The sequence below is a fragment of the Zonotrichia leucophrys genome, chromosome 2 (genome assembly GCF_028769735.1).
Source record: "Zonotrichia leucophrys gambelii isolate GWCS_2022_RI chromosome 2, RI_Zleu_2.0, whole genome shotgun sequence".
NCBI classification, from domain to species: domain Eukaryota; kingdom Metazoa; phylum Chordata; class Aves; order Passeriformes; family Passerellidae; genus Zonotrichia; species Zonotrichia leucophrys.
In genome coordinates this window covers 110,511,103-110,534,233 of record NC_088171.1, presented here as the reverse complement: position 1 = coordinate 110,534,233, position 23,131 = coordinate 110,511,103, and the positions used below count along the sequence as shown (strand labels likewise).

At 39.6% G+C, this 23,131-nt stretch overlaps 1 protein-coding gene across 3 annotated transcripts in view; it reads left to right on the top strand.

Moving 5' to 3' along the window:
* NOL4 (nucleolar protein 4) overlaps positions 1-23,131 on the top strand; it is a 190,430-nt gene that overhangs the window by 159,026 nt on the left and 8,273 nt on the right. For all 3 annotated transcript variants that reach the window (XM_064706061.1, XM_064706060.1, XM_064706062.1), the window contains one exon: positions 19,068-19,248. In XM_064706061.1, coding sequence (XP_064562131.1) covers positions 19,068-19,248 — 181 coding nt within the window. The remainder of the gene's footprint in view (positions 1-19,067; positions 19,249-23,131) is intronic.

Genomic DNA, 23,131 nt, shown 5'->3' with positions numbered 1-23,131 from the left:
CCAGGAATTTATTTCTTAATGGGAAAATAAATGCTTTCTTGTCTTCCAGGAAACTAGTAATTTCCCAATACTGCAACAATAATTTCCCAACTGCAACAATAAAAGCATTGTCAGTTTGTGAGACTTCTCTTTAAAATACATCAATGTATTTGCTAGGCTGTGGTAGCTCAGACTGTAATGCTTGGGCTGTCTGACTGTGTTAGATGTTACTCAAGTGCTCTCTTAAGCTCCAGTGCATTTTCATTATCTTGAGATCAAGCACTGTTTGGTTGGCCAGCAGCTTTAGTGTTGAGAAGTTATATATTTGATACCTATTACCCAACTGAAGAGTCCTGTCGCTTCCACCTTTAAATTCTGCCCAGTACCAAAAATAATTTATTCTGCTGCACAATTTTTATGGATTTATATGCTGAAATTGTCTAGGTTTACTGGTAGTACTGCTGAACAGTGAAATGCTTGTGACACTGGGCTAAATTTGGCTGATCTTTCCCAGTCCAAATCAGGAAGATGGCACAGAGGCAATGAAGAGCTTTTGTGTCTCATTACAAAACACCTCTGTTGAGTCTGGATACTGAAAAATAGTAGCTCTTTTGAATTTTAAACACATTTTTGATCAGAGTTGATGAAAAATTCTGAAACAATAATTGAATCAACCTTACATGATGTGCTTCAGTTAGAGATAGAAGAGGCATTATCTGAATCCTTAAGGTTTTCTGTGCTACTTTGGATATTCTCCTGGGATAATCCTTCAAGATCCTTATTACATCTCTAGCAATATTTGGTACGAAGCAGTTGCATTTAGTGGAGGCTCTGAACTACAATGAACAAGGGAGTAATGTAACAAAATAAGTAGAGCTAAAATGCAGCCCTTTTCACTTGTATTCATTGCATATGGTGAACAATATAACCATTCTTCTTTTGCCATGCTCTTCCCTTTACAAACCAAATTGTGTCTTGGTTGGACAAAAGAAGAATGGTTAAATAAATATAAAAATCTGAGAAAAGCCATCCTGTCATTATGTCCTGGGCAGTGAGCAGAGGGCAGGATGCCTGTTTTATGTACTCCAGAGACCTTGGTCATGTGGCTCGATTGGTTGTTGATCACAAAAATGGAAGTTTTATTCTTAAGAGCTGAACCATTGCCAGTCTCTGCTTCTTCCAAACAGAGAAGTGAGTGCTGTGCTTTTTGTAAAACCCCAACATGAAAGTGTGGAGCAGGACTGGGCTGTGGGACTCTGGAGAAAGTGAAGGTGGGTTAGTGTTGCTATTGTTCCATCTGAAATTAAGGAAAAAACCCCAAAAACCAATTAAAAGTCTTCAAAGAAAGATGTAAGAGTAAACAGTAATTTATATATAGTATAGAAGAGCACCTGCCTCTTTATTTTCCCTACAGAAGATGAACTAGATGGAATCTATCTGTGGAAAACCACGTAAGAATGGTAGTAGGAAGAAATGCCTTCCCCTTCATTTGGACACAAGTGGTTTTTTGTAAGAGCTAAATTTTGTTGGTTTTTGGTTTAGAAATTATACTTTTTGCGTGCTGTCATGTTGCAAAATTTATGAATGAGAATTTTTCTCTAATTGAAATTAGTAATTTTTGGCAATCAAGACAAAATGTCAGCACTTGGGAATGAGGAGGGAGGATGAATATAGGAAAGCAGGAAAAGAACTGAATCACAGAGTAATATGACTGTAGAAGTATATGAACCTTTTTATGGACATGTCATGTATAGTTAGTTAGATCATTTAGAAAATTGATGTTGCTTCATTCACAACATGTTGATTTGTACCAGTTAGGAATCTGGACCTTTGAGAATACATTGTTATATTTGCAGATAGACTAGTGGTCCCATATGACTGCAAAGCCAGTGGCCTGGATGCTGTACTGGATTCAATCCATGTCATTTTAGCCATTTGACTCCACTTCAGTGACTAATGTCATGGAAAAGCTGCAATAGCATGCACAGATTTTTGATCAGTCAAAGGAGGGAGCTACATACACTTCTTTCATCCTTATGCCCCAAGTAATTGGACATGCAATATGTGATTCTATTGCAGATACACAGCAAATGACAAGTTGAGCCCAAGAAAAACTTAAGCTCAGAGGAAAATGAAAGTTATTGTTATCTAACATATTTCCCATCCTAAAAATGGCATTTCTCACTCAGGGCTGGTGCTCTTTAAATTAGTAGTCTCTTCATGGAATGCTTGTCTGTAAATAATTTATAGAATATACATGATGAGAAAAAGTTATTCTGCATTTAATTTTTTTAAAAATATGGGTTTAAAAGGTACACTTTCCTTTCATTCCAGTGACTACATGAAAATAGCAGTAGTCAGACAACTTTATAGTCTGATAAAGGTGTTGTCCTCACAATACACTGACCTGATGTGCTAGCCTCAGTTAAAAAAAAAAAGTCTTTGTTTATTTGAGCTTCTCAAGTTGACAAGGGCAAGTCTATGTTCACTGAGTATTATGCTCTATGATGCTATGAAACAGTTCTTTGTGATAAACACTGAATGCATTTTTTAAAAAAATCTCTCTTTGAGATGACAGCGGTAATTTTTTTACTATGCTGTGACTTGTAACCAGACAAATTAAATATCAGTAATCATTGTGGGGAGGAAGAGATAATTTAATTATCCTAAACTGTATGAGGAGCAGTTGAGGTTACTTGTTCAGCCTGGAAGAGGAGACTGAGGGGAGACCTCACTGCAGTTACAGCTTCACTACAAGAGCAAGAGCAGGGGCAAGCAATGATTTTTTCTCTGTGGTGATCAGTGCCAGGACCAGAGGGAATGGCCTGAAGTTGTGTCAGGGGAGGTTTAGGTTGGAAATTAGAAAAAAGTTCTTCACCCAGAGGGTGTTTGGGCACTGGAACAGGCTCCCCAGGGAAGTGGTCACAGCACCAAAGAAGTGTTTGGACAATGCTCTCAGGTACATGGTGAAACTCTTGGACTCTTAGAGTCTGTGCAGGGCCAGGAGTTGAACTCAATGATCCTGATGGGTTCCTTGCAACTCAGCTTATTCTGTGATTTTGTGGTAAGTTTGCAAATAGGCACTTCAAACACATCTTTCTCAGCTGTTTTTGTTTTGGGGGATAAAAGCAAGGAAAATCTAAAGTTTTCAGTGACTAGGCTGTTAAGGATATTGTAGCATTTTGTCGTTTTAACAATATTGCTTTTATCTGTTGGAGGAGTAGGAATAGGTGGCTATTAGGTCTCTGACAAATGAATTATGGCCTAGACACATATGCTGGGAGCTGACCTAACATTTGACTCGGGATGTTGTCATAGCAGCAACCTGAATAGAGCAGATTGGTACAAGTGCTGGTTGCAGAACTGGATACAGGTTCTGTGCTAATGCAATACATCTGAATATTAATAAAAGTGCACATGTACTGCCACTAGGAAATCACTGCTATGGTGCGTCCTTCTGTTTATATCTAATTCCTAATTTTTTTAAAAAAATTGAGGTTTGTGAGGAGATGTTACTGATCTGCCTCCACCAATTTCTGGTGCTGTTTTGCTGCATGTAATAGGGGGTTGACATAAAGAAATACTCTTCGAGCACTGTTTTATTAACAAAAATAACATCTGGCTACTGCAGCCCAGGAGCAGTTTGTGTTTTGATTAAGAAGAAAGGAAATTACTGGTGGACAAATTACCAGTAATTGTGAAACTGCTTTGGTAGAAATGAATTAAAAATCTAAATTGCAGTCTAAATTGCAATCTAAAAATCCATGCAGAGGGCATGGACCTCTAATGCAAGATCACTGTATCTGGCTTTCAGCGGTGACTGGTAGGAGACTTTTAAACCTTCGTATTTGGAGGACAGAGAGAATTTTGCAATTAATGCCCAGCTTCTAAATCTTGACACTGAGGAGTTTTCTCATGTATTAACTTTCAGAGAGCAGGAAAGAAGGAAGAAAGATATACATTTGTGTCCTTGATTGTGTGTTGTTGTCTTTCCTGATCAATACACTTCCCAGGAGGAAGGAAAAAATTGTATGGTATTAAATTTTTGTCTTTCTCTCTTTTCTCTTTCTAATATTCTATTATTTATAGTGGCAATATAGGGTAATATATTGTATGGGGCAGATTTGGACAACACTGGTCACAGAAAAGGGAGTTATGCAAAAATATCTCCCAGCTGATGCTGAAGGATGCCCTGCTGAGGCAGTGCTGCTGTGGCAGAAAGCTGCAAATGCAGAGGGAGCACAAAGAAGAGGTTTTGTGTCAGGGGGATGGCGTCCTTGTCACAGCTATTCAGTATGCAGGGAGAGCACATCAACTGTACATCCTTGTAAGAGGTGGAGGAGAAAGCATCAGGAGTTCCCTTCCTTTTGGGTTTCACGGAGCCTAATTTGCTCTAGAGGATGGAAGAAAAAAGGCACTTGATCCAAGTGGCAGCTGTGCAGAGGGATAGGGCCATGTCCTACCTCTGCTCTGTATTTATGTAAGACCTGAAAAATTCCAGCTCAAAGTGATTTTTGCTTCAGAATGGGAGGTTTCTGGAGTCTTAGAAAAGAGCAAAAGGAAGCAGATGGTTCACTTAACATAAAGCAAACAAATAGAAATCAGAATCCCAAAATCCACAAGAGGCAAATGTCACTTAACTTGCAAAGAGCTCAATGCCTCTTACACTACAGAAGATTTATTAGTAATAGCTTTTTGTGCTCAGACATCTCTTTGTGATTTGCTATTTAATAGGGATGAGAATGACTTCTGTACTTCAGTACTTTATCCTTTTTTATCTGCATTCAGAATTATCACTAAGATGACTGTAATGCCCTTGGATACCCACACTCCAGTTTGCATTTCAGGCCTTGTTCACTCCCATCATTTCCCCACCTAGTGATTATTTTACTTCAAGGTTGGTCGTTGGTTTGTTTTTGTGGTTCCAAATGATAGCCCTTAACCACTGAGGCAAAAAATGTTATGCAGGCACCGTTTAGCTGCATGTGGATTATTGTCAGGAGATCAAATTATGTACAAGTATGGGGAAGCTTAGCTTCCTTCCCAGAATGCACTGGCCATATTGTCAAGGGGAAGAAAATAAGTGGTATGCATTGTAATTTTAAATCCTGCTGCCTTTCAAGTCAGTGGCAAAATTCCTGGTTTCAGCAGTGCTGGATAGGGCTCTGTCATTAGCAGATGCAGCTGGAGAGGATGCCAAGTATCACAGGGCAGCCCCCCTCCCTCCTCACTCCACACCAACCTACATTAAATTTGCTACATGCAATGGAAAGGAATAATGTGCAAGGCATGCAATTGCAAATAATTTCATGCCTTGGATTTTCAGTGAGGCCCTAAGGTGAAGAGCTAATTTTTCACCTCAACACAGAGATCATTAAATTAGAAAATGCTGTATTTTTCCAGGCTCTTTGTGCTGAGTGTGTGTAGTTGAATTTCAAGCTGCTGATTTCAGAGTATACTTTAAGGCACCTTGAGCTGCAATAAGATCTTGAATGTGAAGTAAAATTGATGTCAATGTACATTTTCTGTTCTGGAGGTTGACAAAGCTGAAGGCTCAAAAATAGAATATTGTGTTGTTACTTCGACAGGAACTTTTAAGCAATCTTATCCCCCTTCCTACCATAGGTGGAATGAAAATGAACAGGGTTGGGAACAGCTTTCTTCCAGGTGTCTTTAACATTCTTTTTATGTCAGGGAGGCAGAAAAGGAAAGGCCAGTGAATGTGTAGATATAAGAGTTCTCTATTCACATCTGAGGATCGAGGGCTTAGAGTCAGGACTTCTGTTCTCCCTGCTCCAGCCTTAAAAGCCAGGAATAGAGAGCATTTTTACTTATCCCTTCCTTTCTTGCCATATGGCATGAAGATATTAAATGTGAAGCATTTTCTTGCCTTTCAGAAGTTTCTATCATAGACACAGGTATGTATTTCCTTTCCTGTGTTTAGTTAATGACTCCATTGCACACATATCCCTGCCCAGAGCACAGGCAGGGGATAATGTTTCTGGTGAGTAAATCCCCATTATCACGCAGAGTTTGGGCCACTTTAATGACATCAACGCAAAGCCAGTGTGCATGAGCAAGCCCTTATTTTTCAAGAGAGGCAAATTCTGGTTTTGGTTATTGAATTCGATTTAGTAGGTTTGAGAGAGACATAAATTAATCCTAAATTCCAAACATCAGTTGCACAATGGATTCAGAAGTGTTCCTCAATTAGGAAATGCAGTTCTGCCCACAGAAAATACATGTACAAGTGAATGCACAGACTGCTTATGTTTGGTAGCAGGAACATGTTTGTGATTCAACAACTGGCTTGATGTCCTAAACTAAATTTAGAAACATATTTTTCTAAGAAAAAAATTAAACCTATAATAAGCTGTGGGAGCAGGAGCTGAATGCAGTGCCTGAGAGCAGCACCAGCTGCTAAAGAGGCTAGGCACAGGACAAGGCAGCCAAGCAGGCTGTGGCCAGCAGCCCAGGCATTGTGCCAAAAGAATTCTCCCCTGAAATGAGAATATTTGGGGAACAGATTTGCACTGAAGTACACATATTTCATGCTTATTACTCATGGTATTTCATATTAAGCTTCAGTTTTACTGTCTCCATTAATAAAGCAAATCAGAAAGTGCATCCTCCAAAGGCCAGTCAAAGTTCATTCTTTGTTTCTTCCAATGGCATATGCTACTTTGATGATTATGGAGTCAAAAGGCCATGCCCCAAACATCACTTCTTATTTACTTAATCTTTTAAAATACAGAAGCCTCACAGCACTGAAGTTAAAGGATTATAAAGTTCTATAAAAAAATTAGAGCAAGTCTTCTTCAGTAGCAAAATATTCTCTTTCTACAAAATAGTTGAAGACAGGGTGCGGAGGTCAGGGTTGTTTGGTTTTTTTTAAATACCATTTCTTTTTAAAATATTTTTTTTTAAACTGCAAAAGTTAAGTTTTGCCTGAGACAGTGTTCATTAACAGACACCCTGCATTGAATTAATAGAAAGAATTTTGTTTTCCACAAACATGCTGTTAAGGTTTTAATGCAGATTTGAAATGAAATAATTAGCATTCAAATTTTTCAAACATAGGGTAAAACATCTTTAAAATATCTGAACCTACCTTTGAAAAGAAGAACCAATCATTAAGTGAGTAAAAAAAAGCAATTGCTTACTCTCTAACAGACAAGAAAACTGGGGCTTGTTGGTGTTTTAGGTTTCTTTTTCCCCAGAAGATCTATAACTTTGATTATAATTTACCTGTGGAAACAAAAGGATGGAATCTGCAGCGGGCTTACTTTTCTTCCTTTCCAAACTGGAACACACAGACATTTTTAATTAGTTGAAAATGAGGAAGTTAATTCAGCATTGACCTCAAATGCTTCATGTCTAGGCCATCATCTGTTTCTAAATGAAGAAGATTTAATTTGGAATCTAACATAAAGTGCTTTGGCCCATTCCTCCTGACAGACACTCCATGATGTGTAATAATAAAAGGCAGTCTGGAGCAGAAGAGAAATAGGAAGAATCACTCAAAATCCAAATCATATACCCCATAGTTTTCCATAGAGCCTTTTTCAGTGGTCACATCTCAATATCCCAGATCTGGCAGGAGAATGGAAAACTGTTGTGTGTCAACAAAATAGGCTGGCAGTGGTGGGAGTGATACCAGTTGTAGTGCAGTAGATGAAGAGACCTATAGTGGGAGGTTTAATTAGGGTGACCATGATGATATTGTAGTAATAAATCTGCAAAGCTGGCACAAGCATTGCTCCAGCACTCCCACACACTGTTCCTTGTGTGCTTCCCAAACATTTGATTCATAAGTTTAAAGATTTTCTCTGTTGGTGCTCTGGTGCCACAGTCCTTCTGCACTGAATGGAGTAATGCTGATCTATCCCAGCTGAAAATGTTGCCCATCACAGTCACTGGAAAATGGCATTTTGGCAAGGGGAGAAAGAAACTCCTGCAGGAATACCTTACTGAGATAATTTCTTTAGGACCGTACACATAGGCATGAAAAGTACTGAGTAAAATGCTTGATTGTTATCATAAAAGTGGAGCTGCCTGAGGCATAGCAAGGCTTGTTCTGAATGAGAGGATTACACTCTCAAAGGAAAGGAGGAATTCCTCTTGCTTTGCATATTTCTGGTTCAGCAGTAAGTACTGCTATGCCTTTGTCATCACACATCAGTTCCAGTAAAACATTGATTCATTCACCACCATTACCTGCAGGCAAAACCACTCCTGGGATGGCAAAAGAGAACATTGTTTCCTTGCAGTTTATGTTGTTTCTTTTTTGGAAAAAAAGTCAGATATTCAGACTCCTCCATTAGTACTGCCTGTCAACAAAGAAGCAGCAAAAATGATCAGTAGCTATGATCTTCTGCAAGGTGCTGGCCTCTGCAAAGAAATTGGCTTTGAGAGGGTTTATGTAGCAAGATGAGAATAAACATGACATAACCTCTACTTCATTTCCCCTGAATTTTTACCTTTATTTTCTTCAGATTTTTAGCTACTCTAATTCTGACAGGGGCATCCTAGGCCCTTCAGTTCATTATGCAGTGCTTCAGTTTTGGGATCATATACAAAATGAATTCTCTTAGGAAAGAGCAGGTTTAGCAAACCTGTGCCCTTGGTCCTGTGTCCTGAGTGACCTTAGGCTGAGAGCTCTGTGGAGGGAAGGAAAAGATCCTTTCATATTCTCCCCTCAAAGGCTGAAGGATTGGCATGGTCTTCCAAGGGAAACTTCCTTTCCTTTAATGGGAAATGGAGGCTGGGAGTGGGTGGGGAGGTGTAAATAGAGGACGTGGGGATTCTCAAGGTTGTCTACTTCAAAACAAAGCCTCAGTCAATAACTTGTCATAAGGTCCAGGGGAACAATCATACTGTGCTGTTCTTTAGGTCAGAATAAATGTCTGCCTTTGTTTTCCACCTGTCCTAAGAGGAAGAAATTCTGTAGGAGGCCTGGGACCTAACAATTCTCTTCTCTTTGCTGGTACAAAAGGGAAGAAAAAATTTCCACCTGCCCTCTTTCCTGTTGTTCTCCTCTGCAAGGCAGAAAATGGTGGCTGAAGACTCTTCTGCTCTTCACGTGGCACCATTTTCTGGATTTGTACTGCTTTCTCCATAGGAAATGTCATGTGTATGTTGTGAAATACACTGTCACCCACAGGAGTTTTGCCAAAACCCAAAGTTATTGGAACAATTCCCATATTCATCCAGGCCTAGTCCTACCTTTACATGTCTGAAGCTGCTTGTAACCTGGTGCCAGCCATTGTTGGACATAATTTAGATTTGCACAGAGGAAGTCCCTGCTGTGCACACACTGTGGTGCATTGTGCAGTCTTGCACTGGGCATCTGTCCTGTATATTAAGATAACTTTCAATTAGTAGTGGCGGAATACCTAGCTATCTAAATGATTTCATATATTAAAATTCTCTAGAAAAAGAAAGAGCATGACCAATATAGCTGATGAAATAGTTTAGGAATTGTGATATGAAAGCTATGGTGGTGCAACCTAAGAAAAGAACAGCAGGAGCTACAGAGAAAATTAACTTGCAAGGCCACTTTCTACCATTAGTCCACCTAAATGGGATTGCTCTATTGAATCATTAAGCTTTTTAATATTCCTTTATTTCTGATGGGAAAAAAGCCACACCAAGGAGAGCACATTCAAAAATCAACTATCTAGAACCTCACTAAAGATAAGGCCCTTATCTTAAGGGCCACAGGAAAGGATAAATGCTATCCCTTTCCATTTGGGCAGAGAAATACAGTCCTTTAGTAGAACAGTTTCTCTTTCCCCAGGGTCTGAGCATCCCAGTTAACTAAACTGTAGGAGTAGCTCATCCATGTGTCCATGCTCAACAGCAGCACTGGTGACCTCTGAAAGCTCCTGTTGCACTTCTGCTACCACAGTGGATAATGAACTGAAAAGCTGACAGACTGTGAACAGTGAGGGTCTGCTTAAGTACTGCTCCAGCAAAAGTGGTTCTCCAGCAGCTCCTTGCAACAGCCATAGAATACCTCTTCTCAAAGGTTGTTTGCTGTACTGCAGATGATGTGGCAGTGGTGAAAAAACAAGACTCAAATGCTGCAATCTGAAAACACCAACCTTTTATTTAAGGTTAACATAACCATTCCAGTTTATAGATGATGTGTCATTCTATCAGAAATGCACCAGTCTGGGGTTCATTTATCTCTCTTCTACACAATAGCACCTTTTTATTTTGATCTTCTTTTTCCATGTCAGTCTCATGTTTCATTTCTTGTTGAGCACTGGCTGATGTCATTTTTGATGCCTGATGACAACACTGATGGTGACAGTTCATTTCAGAGTTAATAATCTGAGAGCAAAAGGAACCTATGCCATTCTAACCTGAAACTGAAGCATGGCTTTCTTTTCTTGGCTCTATATCCTGTGTCAGGAGGACAGTCTGGAATCCTTGAAGTGCTGGTAGCTAACTTAACATTTTCATAGGCACTCTTCAAGTTTCCACATCACTGTTGGTATTTCTGGCAGTTTAGATGCCTAACTGGACTCTGTATTTCACTCAATTTACCTCAATTAGGCTGTATCAATATTTCACCACCATCTAAAAAATTCTAGTTACATTTTTTTATCAGAAGTATGAAAAAAATTTTTATACTGGACTTCAAAGCAAAATCATCATTAGTACCTAGACTCTGGCAGTGACATGTTTATTACGGTTGCCTCTGCAGGCTAGGAGCACTTTTTCAAGTAATCTCAGGTTTTCAGGCCAGAAAATTCTGCTCTGAGACTGATGTGCTCTCCATGTAATGATGAGATGATAGACTCACAGCTAAAGCATGAGTGTTCAGCTTGGCTGGAATAGCCAGCTCCAACTGAGCTACAAATTGAGTAGTATGTCACACAAGAGTGGGCTTTCTCATTTTTTATACATACTTGATTTAAGTAAGTAAAAGTGAAGAAAATAATGCAGAGAGAGTGGCAGAGAAAAACACAGTCTAGATCTGATAACAGAGTGGAAAGCAATTTAGCAATCCCCCAGCTGCTCCTTACAAGAGGAGAAATAGTGTGCAAACCCAAGAGCAGCAATTATGTCCCACTTGATTTTACTGCTAAGTCCACTCCTGAATTATCAAAACATTTCCCAGTCTAAGGAATATCTGGCATGAGTTCTGTGATTTTATTTGAACTTTACTTCATGTTTTATTTTAGCCAGCTTGCTCAAATTTGCATTAAGTATTTCTTGATAAAATCTCAGGGGTCTTTCTGCTGGCTGCAAGTAGACCTCACCCATAAATCTAGTGCCTTTTCCTGCAATGCTGTTTTGGAGGATAACTAAACTTAAAGGGGAAGGAATCTGTCTAAAGATGCAATTATTTTGTTATATCTATCTGTACTGAAGGTTTTTGACACCAGGTTATGGGACTGTCAATAAATGCATCATTTTAAGGGATAATGTGAATAAGCTGGGAGGTGGAGAAATACCCATGGAGAGATATTATGTGGCAAATATAAATATATGTATAAGTCTTGAAAGGTTATTAGAGAGAACTCTTCCCCTTCAATAAAATATTGCTGTGTTATATTTTAAGTGTTTTCCTAAAGAGACTAAGATTCTAGCACTCATTTTTCAGGTTTCAGCTATGGGTCCAGTACAGCAAGTTGAAATTTCAAGTAGATGTTAATTTTCTATTAATAATCCCTCAACATAAGGACTGGAAATTCTGTAGAACTCTATTTAAAATACTTTGGAGGTAAGAAGACATGATGCCACGTGGCAAACAGGTCACAAGGATTAGCATTTCTATGTGCAAATTCAGAGTCTGTAGCAAATGCTTTGCTTTTCTTACTGTGCATACTAAAACTCTGCTGACTTAATTGAAAATTTAGCTTTTGTTCATTCCACTGTAAGAGAAATAAGTCTTTCTGGGGAAGGTAGTATCTTTTCTTAGATAAGCTTTTGGGTACAGAAGTTCTCCTGGTCTTGCCTCACATTGCCTCCATGCTGAGCTTACAGCTGTAAGAGCACATCCTACAATATTAAAAGAAGTCCTTTTACAGGACTATAAATATTCAGTACTTTGGATGTGTACTTTAGCCACTGCAAAGGACTACTGTGTAGCTTCACTTAGATGTCAAACTTAGGAAATTATGTAGGTCTATGAAACTAAGAATTATGCAGGTATATTTTCTTTTTTTTTTTTTTTCAAGCCTCACTAGTCTTGAACAGGCTTTATTTAGTGTAGTTTATTTAGTAGTAATCCCAACACAAAACTTAGCAACTGGAGAGGGGAGAAAGAATGTGCAATGGAAACCAAAACTGAAGTGAAAACTCACATCCATCATTTGCAGAAATACCATTTCTGCTACTGCTAAGCACACTGAGTCAACAGCCTTACTGCAGAATTAAGGGAAAATTTAGCCTACTATGATATGCCGAAGTAAAGTTTAGCTGTCCAGGCTTCCAGGATATTAGCTATAAAATTAAAAGCTGGGTTAAACACTAGAGAGTTACTTTAATGTAATTAAAGCTAATAAAAGATCCAGTATTCTGTCAGAACAATGTGTGTCATCTAAGCAGTTGGTAGAATCGTCACTTATTAAGATTGCCTGACATTTCCCATTACAATACTAGGTGTGCAGTTCAGTGATAGCTTCATGACCTTCAGCCCACAGGGATTACATTTACTCTTCTCTATGCCTTCCATCTGTTGAACCCTTTCAGAGATAATTACAGCCATTTTCAAGAACGAGAAAAAATTTATCCTGTAAGGGTAGTTTGATCCTTAAGTATATTTACCATTGCTTAAAAAAAAAAAAAGGCTCTGTGTTTGTTCTTGACAACATGATATCATTTATACCAAGGATGTAACACTGGATACACATCTTTACACAATCAAAGTATTTTATTTGCTAAATTCTGATCTCAGTGCAGAAGGGAGGAGAAAAGTGTTGAGGCTGGAGCCTGGTGAGGGTTGACAGGAGCAGTGAAAGCAAGGGACAAAGGGAAAGTGACATTATGAGAACTTGAGCAAGATGAGGCTGGCAATGGGGTGGAAACTGGCCAGGTGGATTAAAGAACTGGTGCTGAAAGAGGATCAGATACTACTAATGAGAAATAATGTGACTTGAAACCAGGAGCTGCTCTGGCTAATTATGGAACCTGGCTTTGCTCCCTGTGGGACAAGATTTTTGGGATTAGGATACGATAGGAGTCTGAGCATAGAGAGAAAATCTCAAATGGAACCATCAGTGGGTATAACACTGATTAAATACAAACAAGGAAACAAAAGGCCTTGAGTTGTTGAAGCTGCTCAGGTATCTGGAATCAAGAGACTTGTTTAGAAAGGAGAGATTAGGATTTGCTAGGCAAGAATATTGAAACTGAGATGGAGGGTAGAAGACAAGACTGGAGAAGCAAAATCCTCAGGGATTTTGCCAAGACAGAGCACAAGGTGTACACAGTCTGGTCCTGGCAACAGCAGGTTGGTGTCTAAGAAGGGGCCAGATTCTGGGCCCTTCGGTGGGAGCCAGGTTTCCTGTGGTTTATCCTCCTTTAAATACCTTGCTCCATGCAGATGGTGATGGCTGCTTACCCTGGCAGCTTCTTCTCTGTGCAAAACCTGAGATGGGCAGAGAACTCCCAGCCCCACAATCCTCTGTGCATATAGCAGGGTGTCTCGTGATGTAACTTTTGAGTTTGTTCCCAGTTAAAAACTTCAGTGTTTTTGAAAATTAATTTACACAAAGAGAAGCTCATTATGTTGTTATGGTTGCAGAACTCAAGAATTTTACTTATTAGGTAACTCTAGCTTAAGGTTGCCTTTGTTGCAGAATCTCACCATCTGAAAGGCACTGATGAAAGTCCTATCTATCAGGAGTATTGTAAGGATTAATTGAGTATGCTTTGAAAAGTGGTATGTGGTTTTATCATATGTTTTGATTTATTTTACTTTTGATTGTAGAATTAAGTTAGTGGGATTCAAATGAGAAAAACATATGAAACTTTATCTTCTTTCTTCTAAAGCCATATTACAAGCTACTGAGACCTAAAAAAAAAAAAAAAATGTAAAGCCTGCTTTGTTTTTACAAGTGAATGAATTTTGTTCCTATGCTGAAAAAGGAGAAGACTATATGCAAATATGCTTGCCTATTTGTTTGAAGACTTATCTGTATTTGAGCTTTCCTAACCTCAAAGTGGTATTCTTAAAGAAGCATTTATTGACAAGAACAACAAGCAATCCACATTTTTCAGTTTAACTTATTTAAAAAGGCAGTATCAAGAAATATGAAGTGAAAATGTGTTTGCCTTTCTGTCTCTTTTCTAATTCACAGGGAAAAAAAACCACGCTGACATAGGGGCAGTTAAAAGCTGTTATTCTCAGAGTCGTTGATTTGTCAGTCTGGCAAGTACTGCATTATTGAAAGCAGTAGCTCTGTGCATGTCACCAGCTTTGCATTTCTGGAACATTATTATTTATACTCTTTTTGCAGAAGTTTTGTTAGCCCTGTGGTGTGCTGGCACTGGCCATGTGAGTTGATCTGCGCACACACTCCCTGTCAGAATTTACATTTACATTTTAGCAATGCTTGTTGCTAGCAAGGAAACCAAGGCAATAGTACTGCTCTCTCTTAATTGGAGTACACTGAATTTCTGACACTTGTGTGTATAAAGGGTTCAAAACTCAGTGTAGCACAAATTTGCCAGGGTTCTCGATTTTCACAAATTATTGCTTTTTTTTATGTTATTTTGGAGGTGGTAAAGGAGATGGGGAACAGAAGGGATCAGTCACACTGCTAAAGATGCTTCTATGAAGACTGTTGTAAAAGAGTTGTGTGTGCTGTTCCTCTGCTGGCAGGGGAACAAGAGGTTGGGAAGTGCCAGTGAGCCTTGCTCTTTGTACCACAGTCCTGACAATCTGCACCAACATCATGTTGCTGTGGATAGTGATTCCTCTGTAAACTATTCATTTGCTGCTCAGAGCATCAGTCAGAGCAAAGGGTTTCTTCAATATACGGGTTATGCAACAGCTCATGGAAAATTTTGTTAGGATGTACTGTCCTCAGAGGGTTACTAAATTGCTTCCCTGATTAAAAATAAAATCAAATATATTTTTTCTATCTCCTCTTTTGTGGGGAAAAAAAAGTGTTCTCTCAGTACAGACCTTGACATAAAACTGAGACATAAATATCTCTGGTATATATCAAGTTGAGGATCATAGTAAGGACTTCATGCTTCCTCTTTTCAAGCCAATAGATAAGTTTTTATTTTAGTATGCTTTTGTACCTACCAAGTATTTTTCCATATTCTGATTTCAATCATTTTGCAGGTAATGTGCTCAAACTTAAATGTCTTCACCTCCAAAATAAATACAGAAGAGAAATATTGTTAGAGGGATGATTTATTTCCTTTGGCCTATACTAAATTAAGATAGTATGAGCCAAATTCTAGATCAACAGATGTTTTATCTGCACCTTGATCATTCTTCTTATTAAAGGCAAATTATAAATAGTTTAAAAATGCTTAGTTAATACATCAAAAGTTCAGCAGATGATTATGATGACAACAGTATATATTCCATGTAGTTAGGTCAAACATGTCTCTAAATGGTTAGTTAATTGCTAATGATTGTCTTGAAATCAAGGTATTTTTAAAATAAAAATTCAAATAAATAAGCCTTTTCAGTGTAAACATTATATAGGGAGAAACAGGAGGTGCTGAATAACTAACACAGAATATTTCAAAGATGTCTGTTTTCAGTGGAACTACAATATATTTACTTTCTACATTAGTTTAAAATCAAAGGCATTTCAGGTGAAAAGAATGAAGAGAATGAATCTATTAAGAATGAATCTCAGGTATATATAATGATATTCATATTCTCCATCTCCAAGAAAAAGAGAGACTGGCTTCTTTATCCTTGGTGTGGTTGCAAGGGAAAATGACACAGCTTTGCCATTTGAACATTAAAAAAAAAAAATAAAACATTTCCAAAAAAAAAAAGCTTAAATCCCAGGGGAATGTATGAGAGGCAACATCTAACCCCCTGGGATCAGGCTCATGGTTCATTATCCTACCAGTAGGGCTGATGCTTGGGCCTTCTCAGAAAAAGCTTGACAAAAATCCTACCCTATTTCTGCATGTAGTTGGTGTCCTGAAGACTGAGGTAAACACTAAATTAAGGATCAGATTTAATGTCTGAAATGTATGGCAACTTATTCATCATTTAGGGACAGGTAATCATTGTGCTGTTTAAAGAGATGTGTAATAGTTAGAGGAAGTCTCCTTTTCCTAGTGGCCAAGAGTTTAGAGTTCATATGCAGAACCAGGAGCCCTGGTTGCAGCATCATCCTCAACTCCTTTAGCCTGCCTGAGAATTCCTTCCCCACTGGAGTGCCCAGACTCCACCTCAAGCCCCATCCCTTGGCACATCACAGTGTTTTGTAGGGCTATGATCAGTTCTGTACAAAGATCCCCCTTCAGTAGCACAGCTCCAGCCTTGGCTTTCTGACCTCAAAGCCAGCTGTGGATTTTGTGTTAGGGAGGAGCTGGAAGGGAGCCTCCCAGGGCAGAGCTTCTGAGGGGGACCTGAGTCATGCTCCCTTCTCGTGTGCAATCTCTGTAGCGCTGTGAATTGTGCATTCCTTCCCGCGCAGTGGCACAGCTCCCGCGACGACTCCCACCGCAGTTTTGCTTGGAGCCTGGTTGCTAGGAGATGGCAGCTCTGAGTTCAGGGCCTCCTCACCACAGCCAGCTGAGACCCTGCATCCCAAATTTTCCGCCTCTTCACCGTGCACAGCGACAAGTAGCCAGAGCTCTGGTCTCCCACTTCTTGGCTGTGTGCTCCGAAACACGTGGGCTGGTGTGCACCGAGGTGCACCGAGCTCTCCTGCTGCCTCCTCCAGCCAGGCTCTGCCTTCTGGGCTTTGCCAGGAGCTCTGTGCATCTGCTCTGCAAGACACTTCCAGTTAGGGCTTCAGTGACCTCACTAGAGAGGCTCTGGAGGACATGTAAATCAGGGACAGCAAATCTGTGGGTTCTAGACAGCGAGGATAAGGACACCAATCCTGAGACACTCTGCTCAGCTGTAGGAGTTAGTCCTGTTTGCACTGTGCCCCTTGAACTCAGCCTAGTCCTTGATGGTTTTGCAGAAGTTCTGCTGTTAAGCTCTGTGAAAAAAAATGAGGCTCTGAGTGAATCTATGGCAGGAAGTATAATTTAGTTTTAGACATAAGGAGGCAGAACATCTGAGTCTTGAGAGTGTTAAAATTTTGGACGATGAGTTAAGCTATGTTGCCAAGATATAACTTTACTCTGTAGCTTATGAATGTTCTCTGAGAAAATAATATATTTTCTCTCATAAGAGACATCAATGACCTTTGGAGATAAAAAGTAAGTGTTATTAAAGTTGAATTCCTGGCAAAAATGCATTGCAATTCTGGCTGTTTGTTTAAGATTATTATTACTTAAGGAAATGCTTAGGAGACCACTTTGGCCAACTCTCTTAAAAATGTAAAAGTTTGCCTTAGCTCATAATACTGCCCAAGAGGCTCCATTCTTATTGTTTATGGTATTAGTTGTCTAATGGTTCAGCATTCCATATTAAATATTAGAATTTCTGTTAATAACATAAATCCCTTCTCCTCAGTTATTTCAGTTGTGCTTCAGGTGAAAGTCTCTTTCACCAATAAATATCTGCAAGACAAGGATGTCTTCATCTAAGAGATGCTGATAGGATAGTGTCTTCTTGAGAAGTGAAACCAACAATTGCTCTTAATGCATACAGGATTCACAGCCCTTTTTACTTCAACACAGAGACTGAACACTGCTTGAACTATTTGATCTAAGAAAAAACTATAAAAAGTTTTCAGAAATTTTATAGAATTCTTAATAAGTTTGGTATATTTATGAACCATAAAAGAGCTGTGCAGCAGAGGTATGCATAAAATAGCAAAATATCCTACACAAAGGGGAGGTAATTTTAGCAGATTTTTTTTTCAGTTAACTACTCTGAAAAGGTCCTTTAAAAACAAAACTTCCATAGGTCCATTTTATTTGAAACCATTTTATTTGAAAACATTGAAATATGTTTTGATTAGAGGAGAGTAGAAAGTAAAACCAATGAAAAAATTCAAGAAGCAAAGAAAGTGTTCAAATACATACAGACTAAATCATATTTTGTGTCATTGAGGTCACTATGGCTGGATGAGCAGTCACACAGCGATAGTTTTCCTTGTTTCCAACTACTAAAATGGGTTAAATCTTCTCTCAATGCTTTTCTTTATTTCACCTACTGTTGCTAAAGTTGCTGCTGTGGCATTCTGTGATCATGAATGGAAGTGAGGTATTCTAAACAGTAGTTACAGTAAGTACAGATGGGGAACAATACACTTTCACCTGAAGCATCTCCTTTCAGGGAAAATTGAAGGGCTGTTGTGCTAAATTCTGTTAAATATTGCACAATCATAAAAGAGGCAAACAGAAAGCATTGAGGAAAGCTCATGGTGTACAAACAGACACTGCTGTTACACAGACAACCACGGTACTCAAGTCACTTTTGTGAAGGCATCCTTACTTTATGGCCTTTGTGTGGAAGGACACTCACTTAAACTTCTCCAAACATAAGAATGCAGTTTTATTCCATTCCTCTATTCCTTCTGTCATTTCTGAGACTGATGCACCCAAATAAGTAGATGGTACCTTCTGTATTCGTTTATCTTATCAAGAAATATATGATTCTCTGACTTGTAAGAGTTACTCCAGTACTCAGGAAATGGCTGTTTCTTGTCCTTTCCCACTATTCTGGACAGAGATGGGTTTTGAAGAGCTCTTCAGGGTGAGAGGGTACATGTTCTCCTTTGAGAATCAGTATGGCTGGTTTGTGGAGCACAAATAAATGAATATTCTCAGATTTTTGGGAAGCCTGTGTTCTTATTTCCATTGTTTCTTTTATGCTGATATTTGTAAATCTGAAATATATCTGTGCTTGTTTAACATGCATTATACATTTGTAAAAGCAATAGAGGTAGAATCTTAATGAAAAAGACCTACACATGCAAGGTGAAATGTAACCATAATTCCAAACTTTTTCTTGTTTTTTGCAGGATGAGGCTGCTCCAGCTGACAAGCAGTGCAAACAGGAGCCAGCCCAGGTCACTTACTCAACATCAGCTGTTTCCAGCACGCAGGAGGTGTTGTACATCAACGGCAACGGGACCTACAGTTACCATAGCTACAGAGGGCTCGGAGGTGGGCTGCTAAACCTCAATGATGCTTCTAGTAGTGGTGAGTTTCCTCACAAATCGTGGCTGTATGTATCTGTGCTGATGTGTATTTCCCCCTGCTGTACAGAAAGCTAGTCCATTGGGTTCAATAGCCACAGGCTGTTATCACATAATGAGCAGGAGCACAATCCTGTAAACTGCTACTGCTGAGCAGAATCCTTGCTCCCTGCATGCTAGTCTCTTTCCAGCTTCAAGGGACTAATATACAATAGGGCAAGACTGAACCATAAGCCTCTAACAAAGTTGAGTAAAAAAATGCCAGGTTAGATCTTCACTGTTTGCATAACTTTATAGGACCTTATCATTACTGTCCTCTCCTACACTGATCACAAAAGGAGGCCATCAGTATATTTTTGGCTCTAGATTCAAAACACTCAACTCCATATTGTGTAACACAAATTAATTAACATAGATTTGTCACATGGTCCCACCAGCTACTTTAATTTACTGCAGATAAGGATCTGGCATAACAAGTGTTAAATGAGCAATCAGCATATTCATTTATACCCTACACTAAAAATGACAAGGTAAATATGTCACCATGAGGTTGTATGTCCCTCTGAAAAAAAACCAAGTGGTATCATTTATTTAGACAACATTCCTTTCTTCCTACATTGGCATGCTTTTTTAACATAAAAATGTAAGCAAATTGTAGTATTGTTTGAAATTATCCCTCATGTTGATTTTGTACAAATGCAGAGCAATACCCTTCTGATAAAAAGGGTATTGTCTCTCTGTCAGAGAAATGCCATTCCTCTGGAAGCCTGAGATTTTATTGACTCCCAGGACTGTATTTAAAGAAAAGTCTCAGAGGATGGAGAAATCCCTGGGTTTTTGCCCTGGCTGATCTCTGTCTGGCAGGCGAGAGTGCCAGTTCAGGTAGAGCAGCTGACTTAGGCTAGATGATAATTGTTCAGCTACAGCCTCTATATTCGGCATGCTCAGCAATTTTCAAAGTGCTACCAGGGCTGCAGCCTGCAAGGAGTTATTGGAATGAGGTGTGCTGAGGAATTTCAGTCACATCTTCTTCCTCACCCCCTGCCTGCAGAATTCTCAAAGGTCTGTGGATGATTTGTGCTAAGTTTTCGAGAGTCTTTTAATAGGTAATACTTTAGTTGTCAAAAGTCTTTGACTCAGTGTGAATGATGATTACAATTGTTTCCATACACATGAAGAACACATCTGAGGCACTGAATATGGTCTCTGATCAAATACTTTCATCACAGTAAGACAAGCTGTGGAAGTCTGGATTTGTTTGTGAAAATGCACAAGAACTTTAAAATTGTCTTTTACATTATGCCCAGAGAGGATCTGAACCAGTTCCCACTGAAAACAGTTGGCTTTTGCTCTTTTGCCCAGCTAAGAGGAGGATTAAGCTCCCCATGTGTTATTTGTCAGCAAAAGCCATCAATATTGTCCTGGCTTATATAATCTTAAACTGTGAGGAATCACAACTGTTTTGGTACTTGTTTTTCCCTTCAAACTTCTTGTAAGAGGATCCATTTTCTTAACTCCCATTTTGCAGTGACTTGCGGGCTTTAGGCAAAAGTATTCTATGTCGCTTCAGCGTGCAATTTTAAAAAACGATGTACAAATTAAATGCCATCTATAGCATCACAGGAGAGGTTTGTTGGGACCAGACAATAGGCAGCAGCACCCACCATCCAACCACACATATTTTTAGCCATCAATTCGTCTTGCCTTTTGATTAGAAGCCACATCTTTGTGCCTTTAACACAGAGGACTCCAGTGTTTTTTTTCAGAATTAAAGCTCAAGAGAGGTTTTTATACAGACATATGCTCAAACATTTCTTCTTCCTTGCCTTTCCCTACTTTCACTGGACAATTTTGGCCGTATGTCCTTTTATTTTGAAAAGCCAGTAAGCCATTGCACTTCTCCCATATGGTTGCACAGTTGGAAGGTTGTGCCAAGGTGCCCATCTTCTCCACAGGGATCCTACACGAGTCAACGTATGCAAGCTCTGGGAACCAGAGGTCTTTGTGTGCCAGAACTTGGAAACCAGTTGTTGATGCTGACAGTCTAGTTAGGTTGGTGATTTGTGATCCACTTGCCATATCAGGAAGAACATTAGGAAAGTTGTGGAAAGGCAACTCTGTCCATTCCTCAGCCTCATTGACGCAAAACCAATGAGGAGCCAACCTAATTATCTCTCAGATATTAAGGGTAAATTGCTCTGGCTCTGGTTGCTGGTTTCCCCACAGGAGAAGTGGGACGACTCTGAGGCCAGTGAGATCTGTCAGTCTTCAATGATGTGTCCATTGGTAGACAAGAGGAGTGGTTGGAGTTGCAGTTGACAGAGGTAACCACTGCCCTCCTGACAGACCTCATAGGACCCTTGTTTGCAATCATTACACTGTTTCAAGGACTCCTGTTCCAAACATATGCAAGGCTGTTAAAATGGTTAATGACACACTTCTCTGGAGAACAGGATATTTATTAGTGAATTGTTTTCAGGAGTGAAGAACTAATTTAGAAATGCAATTCCTTTTCAATATAGTAACCTATCAAATGTTCTTGTCACATTAACAGATGTTCTCCTAGGGTAAAAACAAATAGGCACCTCAGTCAGAATGCGTGTATAAACAAATAAGATCTGTTCTTTTGTGTCTGCTAAAACAGAAAAAAAAGAAGTTGCAATAGCTGCAATAGCTATTTAAAACTTACTGCTTGATTACCTATTTCTGGACCTTCCCCCACAGTAATATAATAATTAATGTCCAATTAACTCTCTGTCTAGTAGTCCAGCTGATGTATGTATTTTGTATTCTGTGACTCATTTAATTTGACTATTTCCTCCATATAAAGTTCACCCCTACTCTGACCTTACAGACGTGGCTGTCTGTTCGCCCAACTGTTTGGTGGCTCTGGCTCAGGGACCTCTCTCTGCCTGCTGTTGCAGTGCTTCCCTCCTCATGGGGAGGTCAGTCCTTCCACATGGCTAATTACAGAGCCATAATTAGCTCCTCACGCAACTGCATGGGGCAAGCCTTCATGAAACTGCTCAATATGAGCAAACAGAATGTAGCAGCTTGAGCAATGACCCCTCCTTATTATGGGCGGGCAAAAAAGCACAGAAGGAAAAGGCTTGGTCTTATAGCACCAAGGTGTCCTTTCCCCCTCCTTTTAAACATTTTAGGCCAATCCAGCTTGGCTGGAAATATTCACCAAGCAATCTGTGGGTTGACAGAGTCTCTGTCAGCCTGTACATGGGCTGGGGAGAAGCCTTTGGTCATGTTGTATTTGATTTGTTTAGATGGTAAAGGAGAGCTACTCTTTGAGAAGGGTGGATTTCCACAGCTCCTCTGTTCCTGTTACAGAGCTGAATGGAGAATCTCCAAGGTGCAATAGCTCTGTGAATGCAGAGTTTGTCTGCCAGCTCTTAGCCAGCCACAAAACTTCAGCTGTCCTCCTATCATTCCTGGACTGAGCTCAGAAAAGAGTCCAGCTTGAGGACAGGAGGGTGAGGACAGGAGATAATGTTGAGAGGAAAAGCTCTTGATACCACCAGGAGCTGTTGAAGTCCCTGCATATAGCCTGGGCGTCTCCTGAGGCAGTGGGATTGGCTTGTCTCCCCATGTATTTCAGGCCAGGGGGCTGCTGTCTGCCCTCTCCTGATGACTGTCAGCACTCTCTGAAGTCATGTTGGGCTCCTTGGAGCCATGGTCTTTGCAGTTGCTTCATTTCCTGAAGTCCATTTTCTCTAAGAGTGTGGAATGTGTTTCTGCTGCCATAGCTGGGTTGCCTGGAGGTGATTTCGAACTGTTTCTTCTGCATCATTGTCTGGTTTTCTACCCAGAAATGTCAGTCAGTTCCTTTTGTGTGTGTGTAAAAAGAGGGTATTTCAGAGTCACTGTTGGGCTGG